General features: G+C 46.2%; 1 protein-coding gene and 1 pseudogene across 3 annotated transcripts in view; one reads left to right on the top strand and one right to left on the bottom strand.

The window, feature by feature from the left end:
• Nucleotides 1-1,263: 1,263 nt before the first annotated feature.
• LOC142579152 (protein GVQW3-like) lies at nucleotides 1,264-4,233 on the bottom strand (annotated as a pseudogene).
• A 5,034-nt stretch (nucleotides 4,234-9,267) lies between these two features.
• Nucleotides 9,268-27,710, top strand: part of LOC142579149 (uncharacterized) — a 95,466-nt gene continuing 77,023 nt past the window's right edge. The window contains exon 1 of one of the 3 annotated variants that reach the window (XM_075689081.1): nucleotides 9,268-9,600. Coding sequence is in view for 1 of the 3 variants with exons in the window: in XM_075689079.1 (XP_075545194.1) it covers nucleotides 24,943-25,283 (341 nt within the window). In the remaining 2 variants the exon portion in view is untranslated. Of the gene's footprint in view, nucleotides 9,601-11,806; nucleotides 11,943-24,927; nucleotides 25,284-27,710 lie in introns of those variants that run through there. The other 2 variants (XM_075689084.1, XM_075689079.1) reach the window with 2 other exon arrangements.

Genomic DNA, 27,710 nt, shown 5'->3' with positions numbered 1-27,710 from the left:
TAACCCTCCGCGTGATCGTCACGCCACTGCTAATCGGCGGGTTGCCAGTATTTTGTTTCTCTCTTTCTTTGTTCACCGGTTCTTGCAGCCGCGACGTAACAGATCTCGATGAACTAACTACGACTTTGCTGCTTAACGCACGTGTCTTGTCTCCTCTCCAACATCTTTATCGAGCGGGAAGGAATGACTCCGTGGGGCTGCTCGCAAGTTCGACGCGCGCGCAGCTTCCTGGATCCGCGCTTTCAGGAAGCTTTTCCCAACCGGCGAAATCTATAGGCGCGCATTTGCATATCGCGTGTTTGTTTGCTCCTTCCTCCTGCCTTTCGAAAAGCCCATGACTTTAGGCGTTAAGTAAGCGTTTGGTTGGACGGTTTATGTATTCGTTAGTGGCCGTAACTTTCTAGGCGGGAGCCCGCGTACAGTTCTTGCGCATTTGGCTTTGAGCAGGACATTGCGGTTGTTTCGTAACCTCCGTATTGCGATTCTTGTTTTGCTTGCGTTGCTTTGACGTCACTATTTTCTTCTTTTTTTTTTTTCTCGCCATGTAATTTTCGCTGATTGTCGTATCCTCACACGTTTCGCTCTTTGCATCTCGTTGTTCGTTGTATGTTATTATGATTTAATTTTATTATTGTTATTATTTTGTTTGCCATTGTTTTGCTTGTAATTAAGTCGAGTGCTCGCGCTTTAGCTGGCTCAGCGCTTTTTCAGTACATCTGGCGTACTTGGTATAAAATTATGTTATACGAAGTGTCATGATCTCCCATGCATGGGAGATCATGCATGTATATTGGACATAGTACCTGGAGTACTTTGGGAGACTCTTTAGCTTGTTATTTTTCCTCTATCTTTTTCTTTTTTATTTATTTATTGCGGTTTCGTTGTCTTCCTTGCATATGATCTTTGTCAAAGTTGGTGAGTTTTGTGTCCATTCTGGAGGCAGTACGTCTGCCCGTATCCGAATGTCTTCTTTATGCTGTTTAAGTGTGTAACGACAAGAACAAAAACCACAACAACTTTTATTTAGTTTATTAATTATTTTTATTTATTTATACAATAATGCAGGCCAAAATGGGGGCCCAAGCAGAAGGGGCAGAATACATAAAAACATGTGCACGCACACACACACACACACAAACATATATATATATATATATATATATATATATATATATATATATATATATATATATATATATATATATATATATATGCACACATGAAAAGTAATTACAAAAGCACAGCAACCCCCCCCCCCATATGTAAATATCAGAAAAAATAAAAACGACGACTAAATAAGATTACGAGAAGGTACACTGAAGGAAGACAATCTCACAAACATTAGGACAGTATCACACGCATATATGAGCACTTGCAACCACTATCGCGAGAAAAAAAAAAATACTAGTGCCAGAAGTTGAACGAGAGACCATTGCAAAATACTCAAAATAATAGAATAAGGAAGATATGGAAAGTATCAAACAAAATTCACGTGTAAAAAAACAGTAACAAGGCTTGCCGACATGGCAATACCCTTAATATTAGAGACACATGCGTTCAATAGAATCTGTGTTTATCAATTGTAATAATGGCAGGCTGTTCCAATCTGTTAACGATAACTGTCAGACTTTTCAAAGTAGTGATATTGGCCAGTTTATTTGGCTGACTTATTAGCTGGGACACCATATGTACCAAGTGTTTCTACGAAGATGTTATGTTTAAATTATTTTAAAAAATCGGCTGTGGCACATGTCACATTTCTAGTCCTTGAGCTGGTCCGCTCGAAGAGAAGGACATTACTTGCAGAAATGGAAATGCATAATGGACTAATTATCAAAAAATAACTATTTAAGTTTTTTAGCTAAATATTTTACGACACATATTGCAATTTACAAATCACCGTAACGACCGTAAGGCGCCTCTATTCGAAAAGAATTCTATGGATGACATCATTTTCCAGATATGCGCCGCAAAACTTGGGGTAAAAATGCATTGTCGTTCCGCTTACTTCTTTTAACAAAACGCCGTTTTATGCATTGAAGCACAAAAGTAGCTAGACCGCCTATACGTATTTCTTCGCAAAATTCGGAAATGTATTCATCGTGAGACTTCGTTTTAATTGGATCCGCCTTGCGAACTTCCCCTCTACAATTTGTAAATAGCAAAAATGTGGAGTAAGATAGTTAGATACTTAATTAGTGTATTTTTATTAACCAATTCATTGCGCATTTCGATTTCTCGTGCAAAATAATGTCCGCCTGTCCGAGCAATCCACATGAAGAATTGGAATTCTGCTATCTGCCATAACTGGCTAAAAAAATAAATAAATTAGCTGAGGTCGTTGGCAGAAACACCCGGTATCCGCATACGGCCGCTCCGGTGTGGCGATGCAAGCTGCGTTGTTTGCTTTGCTATGACATTTTACCCCGACTTCGTCGCCGGCTTTCACCGCCTCGCGAAAGCTGTTGTGAAATTCCCCTTAACGTGGCTTCACTGTAAAGTGCAATAAACTACGACGTGCATGCCGTGCGCTCGTGTGTGCAAGGCGAGCCACGTGGTCTCTAACCCTCAGTCCTATATATACGGATTCAAATGGGTCACCAGTTGCATACTTCTACACTATATATATATATATATATATATATATGGCAAGCGTATCCGCGGACAGCTGCATAATCAGCGCGCACGTATGCGTACGCATTCCCCTTTCGTCTCGGAATTTATGAGTCGCGCAGGAAACTGACGAGGAAACGGAACGCACTCAAACTTGCGCTGAATTATGCCTGCCTCGGAGCGTAAAACTACGCAGGAGTTGGAACGTTGGCGCACGCCTCGCGGGGTGCGTGGTCGTTTGCGAAACGCCAATCCCCATAAGGGATGGTTTGCGACAAGAGCGATCGCCGTGGAAAGCGGTGCGTCTTTTCCAGTGCGCACCGAATGCGGAGTGCGCACCAGCATTCGCGCCTTCCTGGATGTACCGTCACACTTTCACCGGCAGGTGCGGATACCAGCAGAGTCCTCTTGGCCGTTCGCAATGATATAACGTTCGGCGCTCATGCCATGCTTTGCAGCCGATGCATCCAACGAGTATACGAGGTCTGTTAGAAAAGCATCCGACCTTTGGCCGATGAAAAAATAAAGCTAGCACAACTGAAGCGATGGAAACCTATTCACCCTCAAAGTAGTCTCGTTGGGACTCCACACATTTCTCCCAGCGGTGTTGCCATTCTGAGAAGGCCTCTTTAGGAATGGTGTTTAGCTAAGCTGTCGTTGCAGCCTAATGTCCTCTATTGTCTGAAATCGCGCTCCTTTCAATGGCCTCTTGATTTTGGGAAACAGCCGGCCAGAAGTCGTAGGGGGCCATATCAGGAGAGTAAGGAGGTTGTTGAACTACAGGAGTCTGGTTTTTCTCCAAAAAAAGTCTGAATCAAGTGCGAGGAATGCGCAGGAGCACTGTCGTGATGGGTGCGCCAATTTCCTGTTGACCACAACTCTGATATGTTGCGCTGCACAGCATCACGTAGGCGACGGAGGACATCCTGTAGGATTGTGTGACCCTGTGGTGCGTACTCGTGGTGTACCACACCGCGGGAGTCAAAGAAAGCAGTCAGCCCCACTTTGACGTTGCTGCGCACTTGGCGAGCCTTCTTTGGTCTTGGTGACGTGGAATGCTTCCACTGTGACGATAGGGATTTGGTTTCCGGGTCGTTCCCGTACACACAAGACTCGTCACCAGTGATTATGGTATTCATGAAGTCGGGGCCACTGTTTGTCGAATCCAGCGTGTCCTGTGAGACTTCAACACGAAGTTGCTTTTGCTCCACCGTGAGCAGCTTCGGCACGAATTTCGCCGCAACTCTCTTCATGGCCAAATCTTCCGTCATAATTGAATGTGCAGAAAAAGTGCGATGCCCACCTCTTCTGTAATTCCTCGGATAGTCACACGACGGTCCCGCATCACCACAGCGTTCACTTCGGCAATGGCCTGGTCATTTCGGCATGTTGCTGGCCGAACGGAGCGTGGCTGGCTCTCCCCCGATGTGCGGCCATCTTTAAACCGGTTGTACCACTCCTTAATCTGTGTGCTGCTCATAGCATCGTCACCGAAAGCCGTCTGAGTCTTCTGAATGGTTTCCACTTGGCTGTCGGCCAGTTTCTGGCAAAATTTGATGCAGTAGCGCTGCTCCAGTCGCTCCACCATTTTCCTTGCAATAAAAAACCGACGAGAGCACTGCACACTATCTCACTCAAACGCTGCGCGGCAGCGACTGACGCTATCGGCAGGCGGGAAGCGCATGCGCACGAAGGTTCAAGGTCGGCTGATGCAAGCGCGCTTGTTTCATATTCATCAGGTGTTCTCAAAAAAAAAAAAAAAAAAGAAAACAAAGAAAGAAAGGTCGGATACTTTTCTAACAGACCTCGTATGCTGCAATGACAGTGAAGTGGGACAATTTGACCATTGCGGCGACTGCGGCACACACACTACATTTGATGTGGATAGGCGCTGCAGGACGCTAGATGGAACACTTGGACCGCACGTACTATGACTGAGGACTTCAACGCGCATCTCCCCGCCTACGGGGCGCTATAGGATGTCTTCAGCCCGCGGTTGACGCCTTTTTGACATGTATAGCACCTCGAAATAACCTGACATTTCTTAACGACGGGCAGCCAACCTTCTTCAGGAATGACGAGCGCACTAGACGTCACCATGAGCTCCGCGAACCTTATGTCTAATGGGACCTGGTTCGCAGACATCGAAAATCATGGCAAGGACCACGTGCAGACTTACAGCTCTGGGCTGCCCGACGCGGTAAAAACAACCAAGGACGGTTCGCTGCGCTAACTGGGAGGTATAGAACGCTACAATTGAGGATTCAGACCTATCTGGGTCGTCGTGCGAGGAGTTTGTTGGTGCGCTAAATCGAGCAAAACGAAGCAGCACTAAACATCTGAAACCACCTCGAGCTCACTGAACGGCCGACATTGAGTGTGGGAGGCTCCGGGCGGACCTTCTGTTCCAAACTTGACACCATAAAACCGCTTTCAAGAGTATGCAGCATTGTGCGCGGCCTAAAACCCCGCCGACTTAACTATACATCCTTTCAGTTTTATTGCACTATATATATCTCGTATAACAACAGCGAGTAGGACGTGGCGGAGACTTTTTGCTCCAAGATCGTTGCCGCAGCGGCGCTCACATCTCTGCTTCAAGCTGCTCAGGATGTTTCCGCAACAGTCAGTACTATTGCATCAGACGAGCCTTTCTGGATCATGGAGCTGCTTGGCGCGTTGGCGCTGGTGAACATGGCGACATGTCCTGGCGCTGACAGCGTCAGCTACGCCGAGCTATCACGTTTAGGCGACAAGGCAAAGATGTACCTTATTACATTATTCAGTGCCAGCTGGCTAAATGGCCACCTTAAACACTGCTGGAAACGAGCTCGTGTTATTCCTGTCTTGAAGCCTGGCAAGTCTCTAATAGACGTAAACTATCCGATCGCCCTTCTCAGTTGCGTCGAAAACTCATGGAGAGTATGGTTCGACGCGCCTGGACTGGTTGCTGATGAACATGAATGTGTAGCCTCCGCAAATTTCAGGGTTCAGAAAGGGCCACAAAAGCCTAGACAACGTGATTAGCGTTGTCAACTGCGTAAAACTCAACAAAAAAAAAAACCGCCACGCAACGTCATTATCGGAGCATTCCTCGACATCAAGGGAACGTTTGATAACGTGACTCACGAGGCTTTCTTATACGCTCTGAAGTCCGTTGGAGTTGGTGGTCGTATGTACCGCTGGATCTCAGTCCAGCTCACCGATCGTTCAGTCATCATGTCCACAAAAGAAGGTGATGCAGCTCCGCACACAACGCATCGAGGAGTTTCCCAGAGCGGTGTTTTAAGTCGGACCTTATTTGACGTCTCTCTTGCCGGACTGGAGAAGTGTATTCCCGCATTCGTGAAAATCTCATTATATTCAGATCACATATGTATATGACGCTGTGGTCGCAACAGACGTGCGCTGCGAGCAAGATTGCAGAAATCTATCAACTCTATTGAAAATTTTCTGTTCGCACGAGTTCTAACGAGGTCACAAAACAATGTGTGCCGTCATTGCTTTCAAAATTATAGGCGTGATGCCTCGCGGCACATTAAAAGTTGCGCCCTCTCCCATTGACTATGTGTCAAGTCACAAGTTCGAGTTCGAGTAAATTCGGGAACGGAGAAGCGATGAAGTCGGCAATATAAGCGGAAACCAAACCATATTGCCACTTAAGGCTCTGCATCTATATCCACAAACCAACGCAAACGAAACAGTCGAATGTGAAGGTCATTTGCAAAGCTCGAAACCGGTACGTGTCCACATTATCATTCCGCGTCCGGGGTCTTCACGCTCACTCCCTCCATCGAAGCTCACCACGTGATTAGACGGACATCTTCGCGCTGTCAGAGACGTATGGAGCACGGAGCGGTTAAATAACTGGAAGTGTTAGTTCGCAGTGCGAGTGTTTCGGCATGGCAATATGCAGAGTGTTTTAGCGACCACTTTCATTTCTTTTTTTAATTGCCTGCACTAGTTAGCACAATTTTAGTCCATGAGCTGGTCTACTCGAATAGGCTGATGTTACTTGCACACACACACACACACACACACATACATATATATATATATATATATATATATATATATATATATATATATATATATATAAACTGCACCAAGTTTTTAAAATTTGACTGCGGTGGATAGCACTATTCTAAACCTAACTTGATGATCCCAGTTACTCGACGAAGTGGTCATTACTTCTACGAGAAATCTAAATATTTAATTGAATAATTAACCTAATTAAGATAATAAATTGCTTAATTAGTCTAACGGCATTTATTTCAATCTACGAATTGTAGTGAGTAAACACTTTTAAATGACGAAGCAGAAAACGAGGAGGCGAGAGTAAAAGAGAGTTAATCATAAAACATGATTTTCTACATTTATACAAAACACAGGAAATGAACTCTGGAATATTTCAATACAGACAGAATGTTTTTCTTTTGGAGTCGAGCCTTGGGACAGTCTTTATTGCAGCAAGGCCGGGTGGAAAAATGCGGAATGCTGCCTGGTATATATTTGCGGCCCGGAAAGTTGCACATGAATCAGAAGCTCTGGGCAGTGTGTAATGCCACGGACCAACTTACAGAGGAACAAAAGGCCTGAATTTATACGTCTTGATTTAAGCAGTGTAAGCTGAGATATATTTGACAGGGCTGGACTACGGTCGCCAGAATGGCAACAGCGGGTCTAGAAAATTAATTAATTTTGGACGAGTTCAATAATAATAATAATAATAATAATAATAATAATAATAATAATAATAATAATAATAATAATAATAATAATAATAATAATAATAATAATAATAATAATAATCTTTATTCAGTATAGTTAAAACAGTATACAAAACGGAAGCGCCGAAGCCACAAGAGGGCTTGTGCGGCGACAACCGGCAGCCGCGGCAATCTACGCGCCACACCAGAACTCCATCAGAAGCTGGTTGTGCATTTGGCACAACCATCACACATTATCAAAGATGCACTGATAACATCAGTACATATTAAAGGTTCTCTAACGCTTGAACAGCAACTCTCAGTGTTTTGCGGGTGGACAAAGAAAATACATCGTCCGGTAGTTCATTGAAGATAGCAGGAACATAATAGCGTCTTGTTGCTTTACCGTAGTGAGTGCGCACTCTCGGTTTAAGATAACCAGGAACATGTCTCAACGGTACCGGTTTCGTATTTATGTGCCTGTATGCACTGCTCCAAAAATATTTAAGTACTACGATTTGTTTAAAAAGATTCTCAAAAGAAGGCAAACCGGCTGTTCTAAAGACACTGCTGGGCAAATTCTCCTTTGGCATGTAGAGGACGCTTGTAGCGATGTTTTTCAAAATCCTATTAACTCGACATTTCCATGTGAAAGAGCAGTTAAAAAAACAACACATACCGTATCTTAAAACACTATACCCCAGAGCCTGGGCGATTAGTTTTCTGATAGAAAAAGGCATCATGGTTTTTAAATTAAACAACAAACATTATTATTATTATTATAGCGTTATTATTATTATTTTATAATAATAATAATAATAATAATAATAATAATAATAATAATAATAATAATAATAATAATAATAATAATAATAATAATAATAATAAACTACAGGGATGGCGGAAATTATGGAGAGGTGCAGGGGAGTTTCCGCCCCGCACCATGTTTAATTTACATAAGCAGCCTGCGTGCTATCATCGATGTCCGGGTGAACATCTACAAATGTACCGGTAGTCACAAGGCACGCTATGATGCTTCTACTGCGCCAGAGGATGCAGCAGGCGACACATCTTACGCGGAGAGACACGTGGCGCAAAGACACATGCGTTCGCATGATCACGCCCTTGATTGAACCACGTACGCTGTAACTTTCACTCCTGTGGCTCATCACTTCTAAACAGAGAAATTATTGTCGTAGCGCGATTTTTAATCAATTAGAGAACCACCTCTACAGGTGGGGTGGGGGGGGGGGGCAGGTGAACGCTAATTCAGACTGATTGGCCAATTCATAAAGTTGCATTGCTTACTTGAGCGCCAAGCTATATAAACGAAATTTAATGCCGCTCGCTTTCCCACTTCTCCCTGGATTCCTAATCACTCAGCTTGACATTTCGCTAGCGTTTGCGTTTGTCCCGCCATATGTGTTTCTGATTGCAGCTTGTTCGCCCATAGCTTGCTTCACCTCTCACATTAGGACGAAAGATTAAAAAAACAACAGCAAATGGATCAAAAACAGCAGGGCACGTTGTATCCCCGTAGCAACTACTGCAAAATGTCTCACAAAAGCCGGCCGAGAGCGCGCGTACCCGCTGCATGTTTTCTCGTCCGCAATTTTCTTTTTTTATTTATTTATTCCTTCGCTCTCTCCTCTCGCAGCCCCAACAAATGAGGAAGGAAAGGCGAAACGCACCGCTGCCTAAAAACTGGCCCTACTGCGGGGCAGCAAACGCGCGAAGTCGTTGCCGCGGCCGCGCTCGGCTACCTCGAGCACCACGCGCGCCACCGCACCACCTCACCCCAGAGCACTCAAAATACGGGACTGAGGTTCGGCATCGCTCCGCCAGGGGCCGCTGAATGCCGTGTCAAATCTCTCTATTTTTTCTTCCTTTTTCTATCCTTACCCTCGGCCACCTCCAGCACACCAAACACTACGGACTCCCTCCTCTCCCACGCCTCTGAGCCAGCCAAAGCTTGCGTGCATCTACCGCCGTTTGTTGCGACTGCTGCTGCTGTTGCTCCCTGGCTCGTCGCAGCCGTGCCCGTCGATTTCGTGTGTGAGGGGCCAGCCCAGACCGACGACGTCGCGACGACGCCGTGGCCACGGCACCGTCCGCTCCCTCGCGAGGTTGAGCAGTGGAGGCGTCCTCATTGGGCTCGACGTGTGTCATCGCGTCGTCGTACGATCTGCCTGCTTCTCGACGCGTCGACGTTTCCTCCCATGGGATTATCGGCGGTCGTCGGCCTTTGACTGCTGTGTGCATTGTTCTTCGCGGCGCGGTGAGTACACACTTTCTCCTCCCCTTGACGCGCGTCGCAACTCTTTCACATTGCCTTTCCCGTGCTCGTGTTTACGTATTTCGTTTCAGAGAAATATTTGTCTCGCTTCGGAGGTGAAGGTTCTAGTATATTTAAGGGAGCAGCGTGTCGGCTCCGTGGGCGAACATGCCTGCACCCCCCGAATATTCCCCGTTGTGACCGAAACTGTGCGAGAATTTCGCGTGACAGCTTTTCCTTGCACTCCTACCATTCTGCAAGAGAGCGAAATATTTGACGCGTTTCTCGTGGTGACAGCGAAGATACCGAGTCTTTGCGAAGCCCCCTTTGTCGCTGGAGAAAGGCGCTGTTTATCGCCGTGCGGAAAAGGCGACTTCCACTGCTGAGGCCAGCCGAGTGGAGAAAAAAACAACGCGCGCAGTTGCTGGCCTCTCTGGGCCCGTCCGACCGACTCGCATAGGAGGTTACGACCGCGCGTCAGCAGTGTGCGTGTTTGAGCATGCGGGGAGAGAGGGCAAACATTTCTTTTTGTTGTTGTTTTGTTTTAAATGTCCTCGGGCCCAGCAGATGGCCTTGCGAAACGTCACTCTCTCATCGAGGGTCGTCGGCTTCTTGCGATATATCGCTGCTTACAGCGAAGCGCGCGCCGGATATGCGGCAGTACGTCGTTATCAACATCGCGCTCGGCAGTCGTGCGTGCGGTGCTTTCTTTCCGAGAGGGATGCAGAAGGTAGAGAGGCACACGCGCGCCCTTTCCACCGAGCCAGCGCGCGTGCAGAAGACGCTGCAGACTGCGGGCGCAAATGGTTTTTCCAGGTTAACAGATAGCGCGCAGCCGCAGCAGGGAGCGATTCTATACTTAGTAGCGCACATTGTATTTTCTGAAGATATCACTGCCGATTGCGATAACGAGATCGAGGTGGAGTATGCATGCAAAGGTGGCTTGTTACAGCAAAGCGACTGTCATCGAGATATGATGATAGGACATTCACGCGCGTTAGCAGATTGTTGTACGAGTGTTATATATAGGATGTCGGCAGTTCAAGCGGTATCACCGAATGGTGGAAAGAACCGCGCTGCTGAATAAAGTGAGAGCTGCAAGCTAATTTCAGAGATATTCCTTCTGTATTACATTTCCTTTGTAATTGTAATAATGTCTAATAATAATAAAATTGATTGACTGATTGATTGATATTTTTATTTTTTATTCTTTATTTTTTAACGCCACTAGCAATTACGGAATATTTCGAAAGCCGAACTCGTGCTCTCGCTTGGCGGCTACGAAGTTTCGCGGAAGATGTATGGCAAGATGGCCAAGATGGCCAAAATTATATAACGCATAGGAGTGAGCATGTCCGATTTCAGCGTCCCCCAACCGCAAGAGCATTCCTTGGAGGCATAGAATCGAACGCTCAGTCACTTTCACTAACCGCGAGCGCATCGTTTGTTAAATCGCGGTCAGTAGGTATATCGGCGTTATGTGGGGCAGAAAAATGTAGGACGTCTATAGAGATGTTCTGCTTCGAGCCCTTGGGCAAGTGTCTGAATAATACAATAGGGAACTTAATAAATATCTGACCATGACAGAAAGTTTGCCGACGCTATCGCTCACGGCGGTTGAGCGCGTTCTGTCTGTGCGCTTGCTGCAGTACCGCCAGCGCTTTTAAGGACGGTCCCTTCAGCGTTCGCAAACCGCTTGTGTCACGACTCCAACGTTTATGGGCTCTACTGACCCTGCCTGCCAAATAAACCAAGTGGAGAAAATGGATTTGGGGTCTGCGCATTCGCAGTACCGCCAACCCAGATGTACATACGTGTCAAGACCAGAACATAACAAAGTGACACACTCGATATGGTCTGTCCGCTGAACGAATTGAACGTCGCCCTATCGAATGTCACCCCATTTTTATCTACTGATTGCGCTCTCATCGTAATTATTGAAAACGATTTCTGTTGCTGGGCTGGGCGATTCTTGCCCACGTACAGACACATCCGCTTTGCGCGACCGTCTGCATCATATATATATATATATATATATATATATATATATATATATATATATATATATATATATATATATATTTGTGTGTGTGTGTGTGTGTGTGTGTGTGTGTGTGTGTGTGTGTGTGTGTGTGTGTGTGTGTGTGTGTGTGATAGCGTCGCCCAGCTGCGTTTTCGATGTATGTAGCATTTGCCGGTCGCGGCTGCGCAGTGACATGCCCGGCGTGTCGGTTCATTTCTGCGTTCCTGTTCAGACCATCTGCTGTCATACGTGGTGCGCGGCGCTCTTCTCAACTTTGCGAGCCTGTTCAGCGAAATTAGTACCAGTCGGTGCGTGCACAAAGGTGGGTGTAGACATTTATGGAAGACCACGGGCGTGGTTCTCTTTCTGTTTTAATTAGTTAGCAGTCCGTTATCTATTAATAATTAATTTTGCCTTACGAAGAAATCGACGCAGTCAGCGCGACACAGTTTCTTTTTCTTCGAGTGACTGAATTCTGCACAGCTGACACGTATACGTATACTTCTCAGCAGTCGAATACACGCGTGACGAGTGCATTGGTGGTCTCTGTGCACGTAGTTTCCCGAAAACACGACCGATCGGCGCCGTCTCCCACATTAGACTTCGTCAATTTCATTCTGTTACCACGCAGTTCGCTTATGATGAGCTCGTCAATGCATTTTACTTGGATTTGACTCTCCTCGTGAAATATCCGCTTCGGTGGCGCAACACTATGCTACATGCAGCGTTGCTATTGTGCAATAATAATAATAACAATAATAATAATAATAATAATAATAATAATAATAATAATAATAATACACCTTCATCGTCATCATCATTATCGTCGTCGTCTGCTGCTAAGCAAAAAGTCAGGGATTCGGTGTCTGGTCGTCCCCGTCGATGGACCAGCGGCTCAATGGCCCTTCAAAAACTGAGTACGAGTTCGCGCATTCGATTAGCATAACGTACCAGCCGTGCCGCAGACTAAACTTCAGAGTACTGAGATTTTCATGCGTGTTAAAAGACACTAAAGAGAATATTATTTATTTATGTTAGTACATTACCCTGTATTACAATTAAAAAAGAATAAAGCCACCATTACCGCGGGTCGAGTCTCGGTAAGCCAGAAAAGGAGCACAAGTGAAGGACGAGTGGCGACGCCACCTTCAAGTTCTCGCACCAGCCCACCGTGACGTCATGTATTATATGACGGTGTCTGTGGCGAATCGAGTAAACTTTTTATCGCTATAGATGGACTATATATATGCATACATCACGTTGTAAAGGAGCCAGAATTAATGCTGAATTTAGTGAGCTTCAAGAGCCTCTACCGATCCACAACGGCCCAAATACGAAAGAAAAACTTTTGATTGAAATCTGTGACTTCACATTGACGTGCAGCTATGACGAGCTATTGCCGCGGAAAGAAACGAACAAAATTTATACCTTCATTTTCTTCTTCAATAATCGACACATTACCGAAAAATTTTATGAAAGCAGCACTTAGAAATATAATAGTTTATCTGAACTCGCTCGGCGTTTCTCGTTAGTGTTTCTTTAAGAAGGCGCAGAAGTTTTGCCTGCACGTTTCCAAATAGAGTGATTGGAGAGTAAACGATTCTGCTTTACTGCAGAAGAACGCTTCAGAAGAACTTTAGTTTGGCCAAGTTGGTGTTTACTGCATATCATATTGACCGCAAATAAAGACGGGGCAGCGGAAGAGAACACAAAAACGACAACGCCCGTGTCGTTTTTGTGTTCTCTTCCACTGTCCCCGTCTTTATTTGCGGTCAGTATGATATGTTGTTTTGCAGCGCATGCTATCTACTGAACAGGGAGGTGGAATATACAGCGGTCGAGGCGGTTGCGATACACGAAATCAGGCAGAACCACATAAAGCCAACAGGCAATGGCACCAAGGAAAGCATAGGGGATGTTACATGGTTTTTAATTTAAATGTAGAAATTATGAGTCAAACAGAAATGAAAGTAGAAGAGAAATCAACTTGCCGCCCATGGGAGTAGAATTTACACCCTCCTTATAAGGCGTGCGATGCTCTACACTCTTAAATTTTCGCCCTTTGGGGCGTATCTTGTCACACAACAATAATCGTCATCTGCTTTGCTTGCGTTTCCTTTCTTGAAAACGTTGCCCTCGCTACTTTCCTGTCGAGAATACTCTGCCTTGCTGATAACGCGCACGCCGTTCGTGACTTGGAAGTACCGGGCTCGCAGCGTTAAAGAAAGGAAATGCGGACAATACAGATGACGATTATTGTCGTGTGGCAAGATACGCCCCAAAGGGCGAAAATTTTGTTTAAGAGTGTACGAATCGAGGCATATGACGACGGCTGTTCTCGGTCCGCTATCTTATCGAGTAATGTGTTCAAGACCTGACTGTGGAAGTGCGGAAAAATATATTATGAAAAACATTTAGATGGAACTGCAACGCATTTCATGGCACCTTTTCAGCCAGCATATATGGAAACTCAAGAGATCAGATAGAATTCGTTAACTGTTAAAACTGATCAACAAGAAGAAATTAAGGGATATACAAAATTATAATGTGGGAAAGATTGAGGAACGAGTAAGAAAGTGGCCGCAGCATGAAATCAGTGACAAGGTAAAATGTATGCACGAAACATAAGCAGGGTAACGTCATCTGTAATTTTGATGATATAATAAAAGCAAAAGAAGAATTCTTCACTGACACTGACTTGTACAGTACCCAGAGCAGCCATGCTAACTTCAATCCAAGTAGAGATAGTAAAATCAGCAGAATTTTATACTCACTTGTACAGTACCCAGAGTAGCCACGCTACCTTCATTCAAAGTAGTGATAGTAAAATCAGTAAACTTTTATACTGACCTGTACAACACCCAGAGCAGCCACGCTGCCTTCGTTCGAAGTATATAGTGATGAACAGCATACAGAGGCTCCTTTTTTTGCTAGCGATGAAGTTAGAATGGCCTTGCGAGATATGACCCGGAAAAAAGCGCCAGGAAAAGGTGGAATAACAGACGATTTAATCTAAGGTGGAGGTGCTAGCATGCTTGAAAAGCTCGCAGTCATTTATGCGCATTGCTACAAGACTTTAAGTATACCAGAAAGCTGGAAGAATGCCAACATTATAAGAAGGGAGACGTTAAAGAACTGAATAATTATATAATCTCATTAGCTTGCTTTCGATATTATATAAAATATTCACTGAGATAACTTACAATAGAATAAAGGGAACACTTCAATCAACTAAGAGCAAGCTGGCTTCAGGAAGGGATATTCTGCTGTGGATCACATCCATATCATCGTTCAGGTAATTGATAAATCTGCGGAGTTGAATCAACTTCCCTGTATAGCTTTCATCGATTATGAAGAGTCATTTGATTCAGTAGCGACACCAGCAGTTATAGAGACATTGCGTAATCAAGGAGTACAGGAGGCATACGTGAATATCTTGGGAAATATCTGCAAGGATTCCACAGCTACGTTGGCTCTGCACTAGAAAAGGAGAGAGTTACCTATCAAGAAAGGGATCAAGCAAGGAGACAGAATCTCTTGACTGCTATTCACAGCATCCTTTCCAGAAGTGTTCAAGCTGGGAAAGATTAGGAGTGAGTACATTTATCTAGGTCATTTGCTCACAGGGGACCCAAATCACGAAAAGGAAATTTACAAAAGAATAGAAATGGGTTGAAGTGCATACGCCAGGCATTATCAAATCCTGACTGGGCGCTTACTGCTGTCGTTGAAAAGAGAAGTGCACAATCATTGCATTCTGCCGGTGCTAACATATGGGGCAGGAACTTGGAGGTTAAGAAAGAAGCTCGAGAACAAGTGCAGAAGCGCGCTGTCACTCAGGTGTGCGCCTAAGAAACGGTCGGACGGTCGATAACCAATCCACGGAGCTCACGGCCTTCCTCATATAGCGTCTCTTTTGGACGTTAAACTGCACGAACCAACTGTTCGGGAAAACGCCGCCCACTTGATCTGCGCTTGCAAGCCATTCACATTAGAAATGAGAAACAACAGCCCTACAGTGCCCGCGCTGACCATTCGTCCCACTTTCGTGCCTTGAGCCGCGGTACAGTTACTCGGCCCATGGACCAACTCAGCGCGCGCGTCTCGCACAAGGAAAGCACTTTAACCTTCTTTAGAGACACCGGTCTCAATGGTATATTTTATTGGTTTGTTTGTTGTGTGTGTGCATCGTGCACTGCGCGTATCACTTCATTTATCATCACGCCCACATGGCGTATGTAGCATGCTATAGTAACGACTCCGCATTGTAACCTCTCCGGGATTCATTAAAGGGGGCTATCTTTCTCTCTCAATCGGTATTCGCAGAGATACGAGGCGCGCGCACACACGCACACACTGTGCAACCTTGGCTGTGTGCGATAAACCATGGGAAACCGATTGCCGCGGTACGGCCGGCGGTATACCGAGTGGTTGTTTACGGATGCCGACGTACGGCGTTGCGCCTGCCACGTGACCTTAATAGGCGCATTTTCCCCCTCTCAAGTCCGCCCTCCCGGGCCTCGCATGCGGACGATCTGAACGACGCAAGGTGGGCGGAAGTCGCGGCGGCGCACGGTCGTGTTATTCTTGTTTGTCCATTATGTGTATACGTGGACGGTGTTTGCCCAAACAGCATTCCCAAATCCGTAATTCCCAGATGAAAAGCACAAAGGCGCCAACAGCGTTTTTCCCCTTCCTCATTAAGTGGCGCCTCTTTCCCCGAAGGTGTGATGTGCATACTATTTCTTCCTTACGCTCAAAGAAAGAAAACTGAGAAGGTTGGTGGACCGACACTACGTGGCGAGCTGGAAGGGGATGACGGGATGATTTCATAGCTTTTCATATGACTTATTGCCGTAAAGAACTACGAACGCGCACTCCCCGTGTTGTCGCACTGCTGATACGGCAACCGGACTGAATAAAGGTATAAAGTTATCTAATCGTCTAGAGCCGCTCATATATATATATATATATATATATATATATATATATATATATATATATATATATATATATATATATAGAGAGAGAGAGAGAGAGAGAGAGAGAGAGAGAGAGAGAGAGAAATGCATGCTCACCTTGCTTTAACGAGAAATTGGCAAATTCGTCACCCTGGTTGACGACTTGATAAGCTGTACTCTTGTCGTAAGGCAGATTACGCGGGGTGATCGTTTTTAAGCTTTTGAGAATTTTTAAAGATTGCCTGTGGCAGATAGCATAAGTATTACCATGGATTATTCGAAGATGTGGACATTACTGGCACGAGAAATCGAAAACACTTATTCCGCTAATAAAAAAGAATCACTGATTGTCTTCTTATTTAATTACTTTGCGGGACATATGCCAATTTACAAATTCTAGCCGGTGAGTTTGCAAGACATATCCATTTGAATTGAATCTCCACGATGACACCAGTTTCGAAGTGTTTCCCAATGTGTGGGACGACGAACGTGGACTTTCCAGTTATTTTTTTTGCTTCAATTCATAAAAGAGTGTCTGAAAAAGAAAAAAAGTGAAACAACAGTGCATTTTTACGGCTCACTTATCGGGTCACGTTATATATATTATGTATCTCTATTATTACGGTAATGGATATCTATACGGGTCTGTACATTGCATTTCGCAAATTGCATTTTCCCTCCTGTCTGGATGTCGCAGCGCAGGACGACCTTTTTCCAGCTTTCGATTTTAGACGGCGCCAGCTTGACGTAACAATAATTAAAAAAAAAGAGAAAGCATGTTTTGTGTTGAGAAAACTGGAGTCACAGCGGTGCACCTAATTAGCAACAAATGAGATTTTGCCCTGCGGTTTCGCAGCACTCCGCGCCGCGCCAATTATCCTCGCTCGAAAACCGCATTTTGTTCGCGGACGTCATTAATTCATAATCACCCGAGCGATGTTACGTACTGCACGGTTGCACATGTGTCTCCCATGAGAAAGATGTGGACGTGATGTCAAAGCATGTATCGGGTACTCTAACCGAGATGTTTTGAGTCAAGCCACTTTTCACGCTCGACGTGCTCAGCATAGCAGCTCTCAGCCGGTTTCTCCTGAATAGGCCTAACTATACCTACGTACCTAGTAGCCCCGAGTGCGAGTCACTGTCACAGAATGAGTCACAGCATCGCACTATCCAGGACCAGACGATATACGCTCACTGAAACGAGCGGTGATTGAAATAAATATCGTGCTATTGTTCGGTTGGCTGTCGCGTTCCTGATTCCACTTTACTATTCAGGGGCATGTTTTGTAACGACCCTTTACATTTTATCGTCCTGTTCGTACCATTGGCTTGGACGCAACCGCACCGCCCTTATCACCGGGATCGGCCACATGGTCGTGACGGATAAGCAGAATGGGATGTCAAATGTATTCTAGCAAAATACGACTTTATATTCCGTTCCATATATATATATATATATATATATATATATATATATATATATATATATATATATATATATATATATATATATATATATATATATATATATGTAGCAGTCAACGCTGTGGAAGCTACGCAAAAAGTTTGGTCAAGAACAGTTATCACTCCGCGCGTTCCGTCCATGCTTCGCTGCGCCGCATGTGAGGCTCCTCCCGACGGGTTGCAAATAAAAAACACGAAAAGAACAACAAAAACAAAAAATGACCGAAAACAACGCATCAGCAGCTGCATGCCATGGTGTGTTTGTTTCCTGGGATTAAAGCTTGTTTCATTCGATATTGAGCCTGTATAAAAGAACAGTTGCGCGCAATTGCGGTCAGAAAATTGGCTCGGCTATGTCAGGATATACGCAGCGAAAGCTAAGGCATAGCATGGTTAGCCTTGGTTAATTTTGATTGCAAGTCCAGATTAGTCTGGTTGTCTAGCTATGTTGCGACGTTTAGCCAGTCGTTCGGCGCGCTGTTCGTCTGTTTCCTGGGCGATTCGTTTCCTCTTCAGCTCGTTACGATGTCGATTCCAGGCCTCCTCCTGCTTATCAGAATTGTCGCCGTCCATACTGCCGCCTGAACTGTGGTTGCGGCGCACGCGAGCTCTCCTTTTCAATCCTCCGACATGTTATCAGGCATGCGACGCAGCTGGCGAAGCTAGCGGAGGCGAGCGCAACGACGAGGAATGCGGTGTGACGTCATACCAAACGGCGGTGGCGGAAAGCACGGCGTTGCGCAGCGGCGGAACACCTGTGGCTCGGTGCTACTAGTGGCGCATGCACAGTAGTCACTAGGGAGCGAGAGAGAGAGAGAGAGAGAGAGAGAGAGAGAGAGAGAGAAATATCCGCGGCAAGGCGCGCGTTGTGACGTCATGTGCCTCCTCGTAGCACCGCCACGGCGAAATCGCAAGTTCGCGGCCAGTATAAAGCTTTCGCTTTAAAAGCACCGAACTATATGCAAGTGCGAACGAAGTCACTGCAAGAAGTCTCTGTAGCCTCCAGAGCGTTGACTACTAAGTATGGAACGGAGTGTATAGATACTGCGTACTCCTCGACTTCCATTGCCGCTCTTGTTCTCTTCTTCGTTCTTGTGACGTAAAAGAACGCAGCAGTTATGTTTATTGTATCTATACGCCCATTTTATAGCGCAGTTCCTGGGCTGAGCGTCGTCGTCCCTTGGCGTAGCCGCGCGAACGCGCTCGTGTCACTGCTCGCGCGTTCATCGTTGGCATCGGAACCACAGCTGGGTCTGATGCCTCTCAATGGCCGCTCATTATGCTAGCGTTCCCATACTGCCCCTCCCTCTGCAAAGGCAGCTGATGGCACTGGCCCACTGCCAGTCTGTGCGCTGATCTCCGTCTCAAATTGTTTGCCTCAATATACCGCGAAATGAAACCACGTATACAGCTGCGCTCCAATTTCGCATAAGGAGTAACGTATTTGTCGAACTTCTTTTATTATCTAGTGGGGCGTGCAAAAGGTTTGTAAGACAGCAGCGACTACATGACTTTCCCTATGCTTTGTGAGACGAGCGCTGATTAGGGGTAGGCACGTCTTTCGCGTATATCAAAGCGTCTTCCTCGTTGCGTCTGATTGCCCGTTTATGTTGCTTCTTTGTAAGAAAGGGCGAGCTAAAGTGGCGCTTGCAGTTGATCTGCCGCGCTTTGACGCCACACACACACACACACACACACACACACACACACACACACACACACACACACACACACACACACACACACACACACACACACACACACACACACACACACACACACACACACACACACACACACACACACACACACACACACACACACGCACGCGCACACGCGCACACGCTTGTATCGACTGTGCTTGACATTGGGGGAAATATGCATCGACGAACGAAAGTACCCTGGAGGGTTGAGCCGAACTTCTCCCTTTCCGTACCCAGAAGGCCTTTCATAAATGTTTAATGATGCGTGCTACAGGTTAGGGTCTGACTTGGAAAGAGCCTCTCGTAATGATGCAAATGGAGTTTGGCGGAAAGTCAACACCGTGACGGTCACAAACGGGCGGAAAGGAAGCGGGCGACGCTGCCTCACGAACGCGCATAGCTTGGTAAAAGTTTTTTTTTCTTTTTTTTTTTTTAGGAGACGCAAGCCGCGTTGGTGGAAGCAAGCCAGCGGGCATGCGAAAGAAACCCAAAGCGTGCACAAAAGGGCGCGAAGGGCCCGCAATGGAGTTTCTCTATTGTTAGATACCGCAGCGTAGATCATATATATCAAGGTTAGCCTTACTTAGTCTACGAATTTGTCAATATTCACTTAGTAATGACCTCTTCTGAGCTGCTGCAACCACATTCCAAGCTATTTGACACGGTCACTCGCGGGCGACAGCCGGGCGCCTGCTGCCGCTGCTTGCTGCGAGGAATCACTCGACGTCGCACTGCGCCCCATTGTTCGTCATCAAACCTTTGCACGTGTGGTTTGTGGGGTTCATGTCCCCCTAAGTGCGCGTGCACTTGGATTAGCGGCGCCAACGTGGACCGCACTCCGCAGTTTGCCGTCCAAGAACCACACAGAAAGCAGGAGGCCACCGTGACTGCCGGGATGACGTCAGGTGCGGGGCTTGGACGACCCAGAACAGGAAAAGCCCCTTTACGTCTCGGTGGGAGAAAAGGGCATGAAAGCAGCAGCGCGGAGGTGTGAGGGTAAAATTCCCGAGACTTTTCGAGAGCTTCGTACTCGTTCTGCAGCTGCAGCTCTCTCGAGAGCGTTTCATGCTTCGTTCCGTATGCATCTTCTTTGGTCCTGGCCAAATGCCTGTAAATATGTAGAATCAACCAGTCAATGGCCCGTCCTCGAGCGTCAGCTTCCCTTCAGCACGCTTCAACATTAGAGGCCGGTGAATGTTGGACGTTCCGGACACCGACCTCGTAGAGAGAGCCATCGGGCGTCCAGGAGGAGACCTTCCGAGCTCTTTGGTAATCCGATAACTGGTGGCAGCGATGAGGATGCACCTACCAACCTTCTCAAGCAACAAGTGGTGATGACGCTCAAGAGTCCAACTTCGGAGGCACAAGCGACTGGGAAGAGCGGCGAGATTAACCGGGTGAGATGGTGCTGCGTTTCTGCGGGAGAGCGTGTGGTTTTTCATTTGATTCGCCATGTTTCAACTTATGGGGGTACATTTTGATTGCTCTGGGAATCGGACAAAGTTTCGCACAAATATCTTGAGGAAACAGTTTAACCCACGTTCGAGGCACCCACCATGACTCTAAGAAGGTTGCGAAAGGAAGAGTTGTTGGAGTTGTGCTGGGAGCTTGACGTATATAGAAGACGCGGAGAAAAATCTGTAAAAGGCCGAAATCGCCAACAAGATTCTAGAAAGCGACAGTGATCGGTGAGACATCGCGTATTTAGTGAGAGTGTGCCTTAAGACTCAGAAGGAAATAAATTTGGCAGGATAATTGGCAGTAAATAGAGGAAGTCGAAAGGGAGATTGATGAACTGAATAAAGAGTATGAACGAAAGCGGCAAGAGGAAACGTGGGCATCTGTTGTGGACGCAACGCACGAAACGTGCGAAGTCGAGAGTGCGGTTAGGTTGGAAGTCGAAGGCAAGGCCAACACTTGCGAGTTGAGCAGCACGCTCATAGAATCCTCACCCGATGCATATACACAATATGCAACAGCGCAGCGGCGAGGGCCACGGTACCCGTATTTGTAAGAAGTTCTAATAAACGGTATGAAAAGCACAGCTGGAGTAATGAAATGCCGACAGGTTGAACACATGCGCGAAACGTGCCCGTGAAAACCATCGGAATTATTGTGCCATTCTTCAAAATAGTGCGCCAGGCGACCAAATAGTGACGCGCGCTATTTCAAGCTGCCTTTGTCGGGGGACCCTGGCGACGCGCCTTCCAATGCTTCATGCCAGAACACCAGTAGGAAAGTCACATGCGGACCCAAGTTGTTTCTCACCCGTTCGGGGAGGAGCTTTCTCGAAGGTATGGGTCTGGTGCGTATTCAGCAAAAAAGTGGTCAAAATACTCTGACGAATGCCATGCCACGGCCGAAACGTTTGAGTGTGTCGAAGTTCTGAGTGGGTCCCTCCATTCCCTTCCCACTCCAATCCGGAGGCTGCAAATTATCTGTAATTCCACTCCTAACTCCTCGGAATGATGAGAGTTCGACCACTCCCACTCTTGAAATGGCTCAGCTGAACCATTCCATTCCTTCAATTCTACTAAGTGAAACGCTTTCTCTATACTCTGCATGCGCTTGCGTGCTTCGTGACTAAAATGTACTTTTTGAAGTCTTCTTCTCCTTGTTTTAGTTTTGGCTCTTGAAGGCTTAACAACGTTACAAATATTGCGACGTACAGTTATTTCGCACACGGTACATGTTTGTAGCTCGTTATCCCTGCAGCGCGTTGTTGCCTGCAATCTCTCTGATATCTGCTGTTTTGAAACGAAGGATTTTTGCGAGCACTCCCGGACCATCTTCACCGTTGCTGGGCGCTGCTGTCTAGCCGAATGGCTCGTACTTGAAGAAAAAGAAACGAAAAAAAAAACGGAATTGCGCCTTAATGATGGAATCGAGCCTCGGTACCTCAGCACAGCACCCTGATGCTTTAACCATTAGGCCACATTGACATTTTTGTTTTCTTTATTGCATGAAATTATGAGTAGTTTCATTACGCCGCAACGAGACTTCTAAATGCTTAAGCATTTCTTTGCATACTGTTTCTATACCTATTCTATGCCTACAATTTTTATGCCTACATTTCTATACCAATGAGAAAACCCGTCCGTCCGTCCGTCCGTCACGTGGGACGATCCCTTTCAAGATAGGGCCCGCAGCTGCGAGTTGAGCGAATTGAGCTTCATGCTGCCTCTCGCTTCAACGCGAACTAAGCGGCGAGAACACAGCGCACACGAATCTATCACCACTCGGCGAACTCTGTCCCCATCGCAGATCGCTTTCAACGTGGAGTCCGCGCGGCCGCTCCATACGCAGCTGCCGCCGGAGTACAGTTGATAATGGTTTGCGCCGTGTTGCGTACTCCAGGGTAGCGTACCGTACTGCTGCCGAGAAGTAGCGGCGCCTGCCTATCGAAGCTCGACCGACATTACTTATTGGGTAGCATGGCGTTGTCGGTGGGCTGCAGGCATCCGGTAGATCATGGCGACCAAGCAGGGGCGAGACGATTTGCTAGTGCGAAGCTTGCACGGTTTATTCAAAGGTAGTTGAAAGAAAATAAGAAAAGCATGAATATGAAGTAACAAGTATGAAGTATCTCAAAAGTACATTTCGGAGCCCCTTAAGTAGGCTCTCTACAAGTGTGGGCGGGATGTTGCTTCCGTCGAATGACACGCGACAGGCACGGAGAGAGGTCGCCCGTGGGCTCCGGCTCAGGGGGTAGGGTGAATGACCTCTCCGGCGCCGTGGGGTCCGGCCAAGAGAAGGTGGAGGGGATGAGGTAAGCACTACACGATGCCACGACCATGAGAGGAGGGGAAGGGGATGAGGTCGCCCGTGGGCTCCGGCTCAGGGGGTAGGGTGGATGACCTGTCGCCACGTCGTGTCAGACGCCAACCCTAACAGCCGAGAGGAGGCAGCGTCATCGAACACATCTACGTACGAGGTCTACCAAACGTGACACGGTTCAGTTACGTGACGTACTACACGTACCGTACGCATTGACCAGTGCTGATCTTGCAGGAAGCAGCGGCATTATTCGAACGCACCGTAATACTACAACATTATCGAACATTGCTACTAGGATGGATAGGTTATCCTTCTTCGATGGCGCGTACCCACTGCGAAGGATTGGTCAAGATTTGGATGGTATTGGGAAGGTGTTGGTCTACTCGCCTGTTCTTCGTCGTCTCATGCTGGCCTCAGTTAAGGTTTCGGTATTACAGCTGCGCTTCTTCGATCGTTTCACGATTATTCGCGCAATTGTGCGAAACAGCAGCATGCGCGAGGACGAAACGTGTCTGGTGATTAGTAGCAAATGCTAACGCATCATTCAGACAACTCGCACAGGAGATTCTGCGCGTAGCTTTTTTTTTCTTCTTTATCGCGTGGAAATATGAGTAATGTCACGCGAAAATTATCTACATACCATTTAGACACACGCACTAAAAAAGTCACTCCGTTCATTGCGCTCCGATCTGATAGCGGCAGCCGTGCCGGAAGCGACCTTTATATAGCGGCATTGTGACAATGCGCCTGAACCCCCACGGAGAGTTGCATAATAACAATAATAAAAAAGAACAATACAGAATGGCCCCAGTTTTTGCGACCACTGAATGTACAAGGAATGCAACCGGTTTAGCCAAATGTTCGCTAGTTGTTACCGTTCATTAGAATAAAATTCAACGAGCTTTCATTTTATCGATTTCCGGTGGTCAGTCCTAAACAGGGCAACAAATTGTTATATCCTTATATATATATATATATATATATATATATATATATATATATATATATATATATATATAAGGAATAGAACGGAGAGAGCCTTTTTTTTCATGAAGGGCGTTGATCTTTCTCATTGATTGATACGGGAAACGCAGTGTCATGCCGGCTAGCCTTTGCACACGCACAAAGCTTTTTGTCAGATACAAACAAAATAAAGGAAAGCAACGAAGTGCAGTGAAGCGCAGTGTCGATTTTCTCCCAGATATTTAGAGTTATATATTTTCCGAAAACTTCTAAGAAAAGCTCTGGATAACCCGCTAACATGTTCGTATGCAAGCACATTAGAGGCTCGTTTTAGCTTTCTCTCGCGCCCCGCTTTGCGCCACATATCTGCAGCCGCTAGACGCACGACGTTCGTATATGCCGAGGCTTTTGGAAACAGCGATCACGTACTGTACATGACCTCGACGCGCGCATGCGCGCAGAATGCCACGTGGGAATTAAGCGACCCTCGCGTCGCGAGGGCGCGGCCTACCAGCCGCGGCGAGTCGACTTCCAGAGCACGGCTGCGTCAAATAAAGGTCGCGGTGGCTGCTTGCGTCGTCGGCTACACAAAGCCACGGGCGACGTACGTACATCGCTGTGGGAGCGTGAAGAAGCCCACAGCGCGGCGTTGTGCGACGTTGGTCGAGTGACGCTGTGGGACGCATTCACACGGCAGCTGGAAAGACGTGGCGCAACATCGGAGGCGCGTTCGGCTGTTCAGATATCCGAAGCATTTTCATTTCTGAAAGCAGCCCCTTGGGATGCGCGACGGTAGGTGAGATGCTTGATTGCCGACACGTGTGTTTTATATACAATACATAATACAACGTGTAGCGGTCGCATGGGACCGCATTTTGAAACGATTCTTTCTCGATTGTAAGCTAGATTCAACTGCAACTTTTTTTCTCGTTATTTTTAAAGCCGTCTCGCCGCGGGTATAGTTCCGTACGGCTCCGCGGTTTGCGAGCCAATCACGTATGGCGAAACGAGTTGAAAAGTAATAAGATTCATTACAATGGCATGGCACCAGGCTCTGTAGCGCTACGCGGAAGCGTTACAGCGTCTCCTGCCTTCTTAAGTTGTGAAAGCATATAATCATGCACATGCTGAGTCTGCAAAATGTTCGACGCTTCACTTTCGATATTGATAGCCTATATGTGCGACTGGGTGTCGAACCTAGCGAAGTACACTTTTTTTTTTTTTTTTTGAGGACATTGTCGTCTTTCGGGACTACAGATGGGTGTGGGTTCGTGGGATCTGGGTATATGGCCACTTTTGTCTCGTCAAATTGCACGATTTGAGGCCTTTTAGTGAACGTAGGACAGCTGAAGAGGCGTCGAAATTTAGCATGGAACGAAAAAAGCTTAGAGCTATCTAGGGAGCACTAATAATGCGTAATTAGGGCAACGCTGCTAAGCACGAGGTCTCGGGATCAAATACCGGCCACGGCGGCCGCATTTCGATGGGGGCGAAATGCAAAAACACCCGTGTACTTAGGTTTTAGTGCACGTTAAAGAAGCCCAGGCGGTCCAAATTAATCCGGAGTGCCCCACTACGGTGTGCCTCATAATCAGATCCTGTTTTTGCTACGTAAAACTCCATAATATAATTTTTTTTAACTGGAACAAAAAGGTCGAAGTGAAACCAGGATGCGATCGTTCTAATTGCGCGCGCCTAAAACAGGAACTGGAAGTGTGGCATTACTCAAATGAAAAGTATGGGCCGATCCTGAAGGTAAGAGAATTAGCCGGCGCCCTCTAGCAGACACCATCATCTCCTTGCATACAGTTGAAAATGTATTTATTTATTTATTTATTTATTTATTTATTTATTTATTTATTTACTTATTTATTATTCGAAATACCTCCCTAAAGGCCCTCCGAAAGAGGGCCTTTAGAAGGTATTTAGGAGGTAAAAATACGCGACTAAATATGCAGACACGACTATGTGTAATAAAATCATAGTTGGGATGAAACCAGGTTAGCACAAAATTTGAAGATACTTGAAAGTTGAATCGCATAGAAATAATAATAATAATAATAATAATAATAATAATAATAATAATAATAATAATAATAATAATAATAATAATAATAAACATGGTGCACTGATGCGCCCAAGAATGCATTGTCTTTCTTCGATGTTAACCGCTGCTGACTCGCTTTTCTTTAATTACACTGGACGCTTAGACTGTGAAGTACTTAAGGGTGTTTCGTAATTATCGTATTTAGGAAAACTGTGGTTGACAGGTGGATATCTGGCACCAGAAAGTAGCCTGCGGTACAACGCATTCATTCACTGGTCAGCAGTGGAGATAAGCAAGAGGCGTTTAGAATATTGACGAAAAGAAAGCAGCGAAGAGATTGATAGAACCTGAGTCGTTACAGGCATAGGTAACTTATGTAATATAGATGTAGAGATTTTAATGAAGAAGGAAAATATTGAAGAGAAATAGGCAAAATGTTAGACTGTTATGCATGTCATCGTCATCAACCTATTTTTACGTCCACTGAACGACGAAGGCGTCTCCCTGCGATCTCCTGTTACCATTCTCGTGCACTAGCTGATTCCAACTTGAGCCTGCTAATTTCTCAATTTCATCACCCCGCCTAGTTTTCTGCCGTCCTCCACTGTTTCCTTCCCATGGTACCCATTCCGTAACTCTAATGGTCTACCGGTTATCTACCCTACGTCATGGCTTGCCCAGCTCCATCTTTTTTCTATTAATGTCCATTATAGAAGGCAGCGGCATTTGCCCCTCAATAAAGGCGCATGCGCACGAGCCTCTGCCAAAGGGCGCGCACTCTAGACTGACGTTGTGAGCCGGACGGGGAACATGCATGGCAGCCCGCTCTTTGAACTGGGCCGAGTTGCGTCAGCGGGACTATTTCTTTAGGCACTTAGGTCATCCTGCCTTCTTAAGTTGTGCCCGAATATAGAATATCGCCCATACCCGTTGACTCTCCGATCCGCATCGCTCTCTTCCACTCTCTTAACGTTATGACCAACATTCCTCGTTCCATTGCTCTTTGCACGGTCCTTAACTTGTTGTAGAACTTCCTTGTTAACCTCCTACCACTATGCATGTGTGCATATATTAAATACTGATTTGATAAAGCAGGTTGGGTGACTATTTGTCGCGGCCCCGTTTCTAAGGGGATGTCTACAGAAATTAGAATCCGCATTGCTCCATCCGTA

The sequence above is a fragment of the Dermacentor variabilis genome, chromosome 4, assembly GCF_050947875.1.
Source record: "Dermacentor variabilis isolate Ectoservices chromosome 4, ASM5094787v1, whole genome shotgun sequence".
NCBI lineage: Eukaryota > Metazoa > Arthropoda > Arachnida > Ixodida > Ixodidae > Dermacentor > Dermacentor variabilis.
This window is presented reverse-complemented; position numbering and strand designations above follow the sequence as displayed.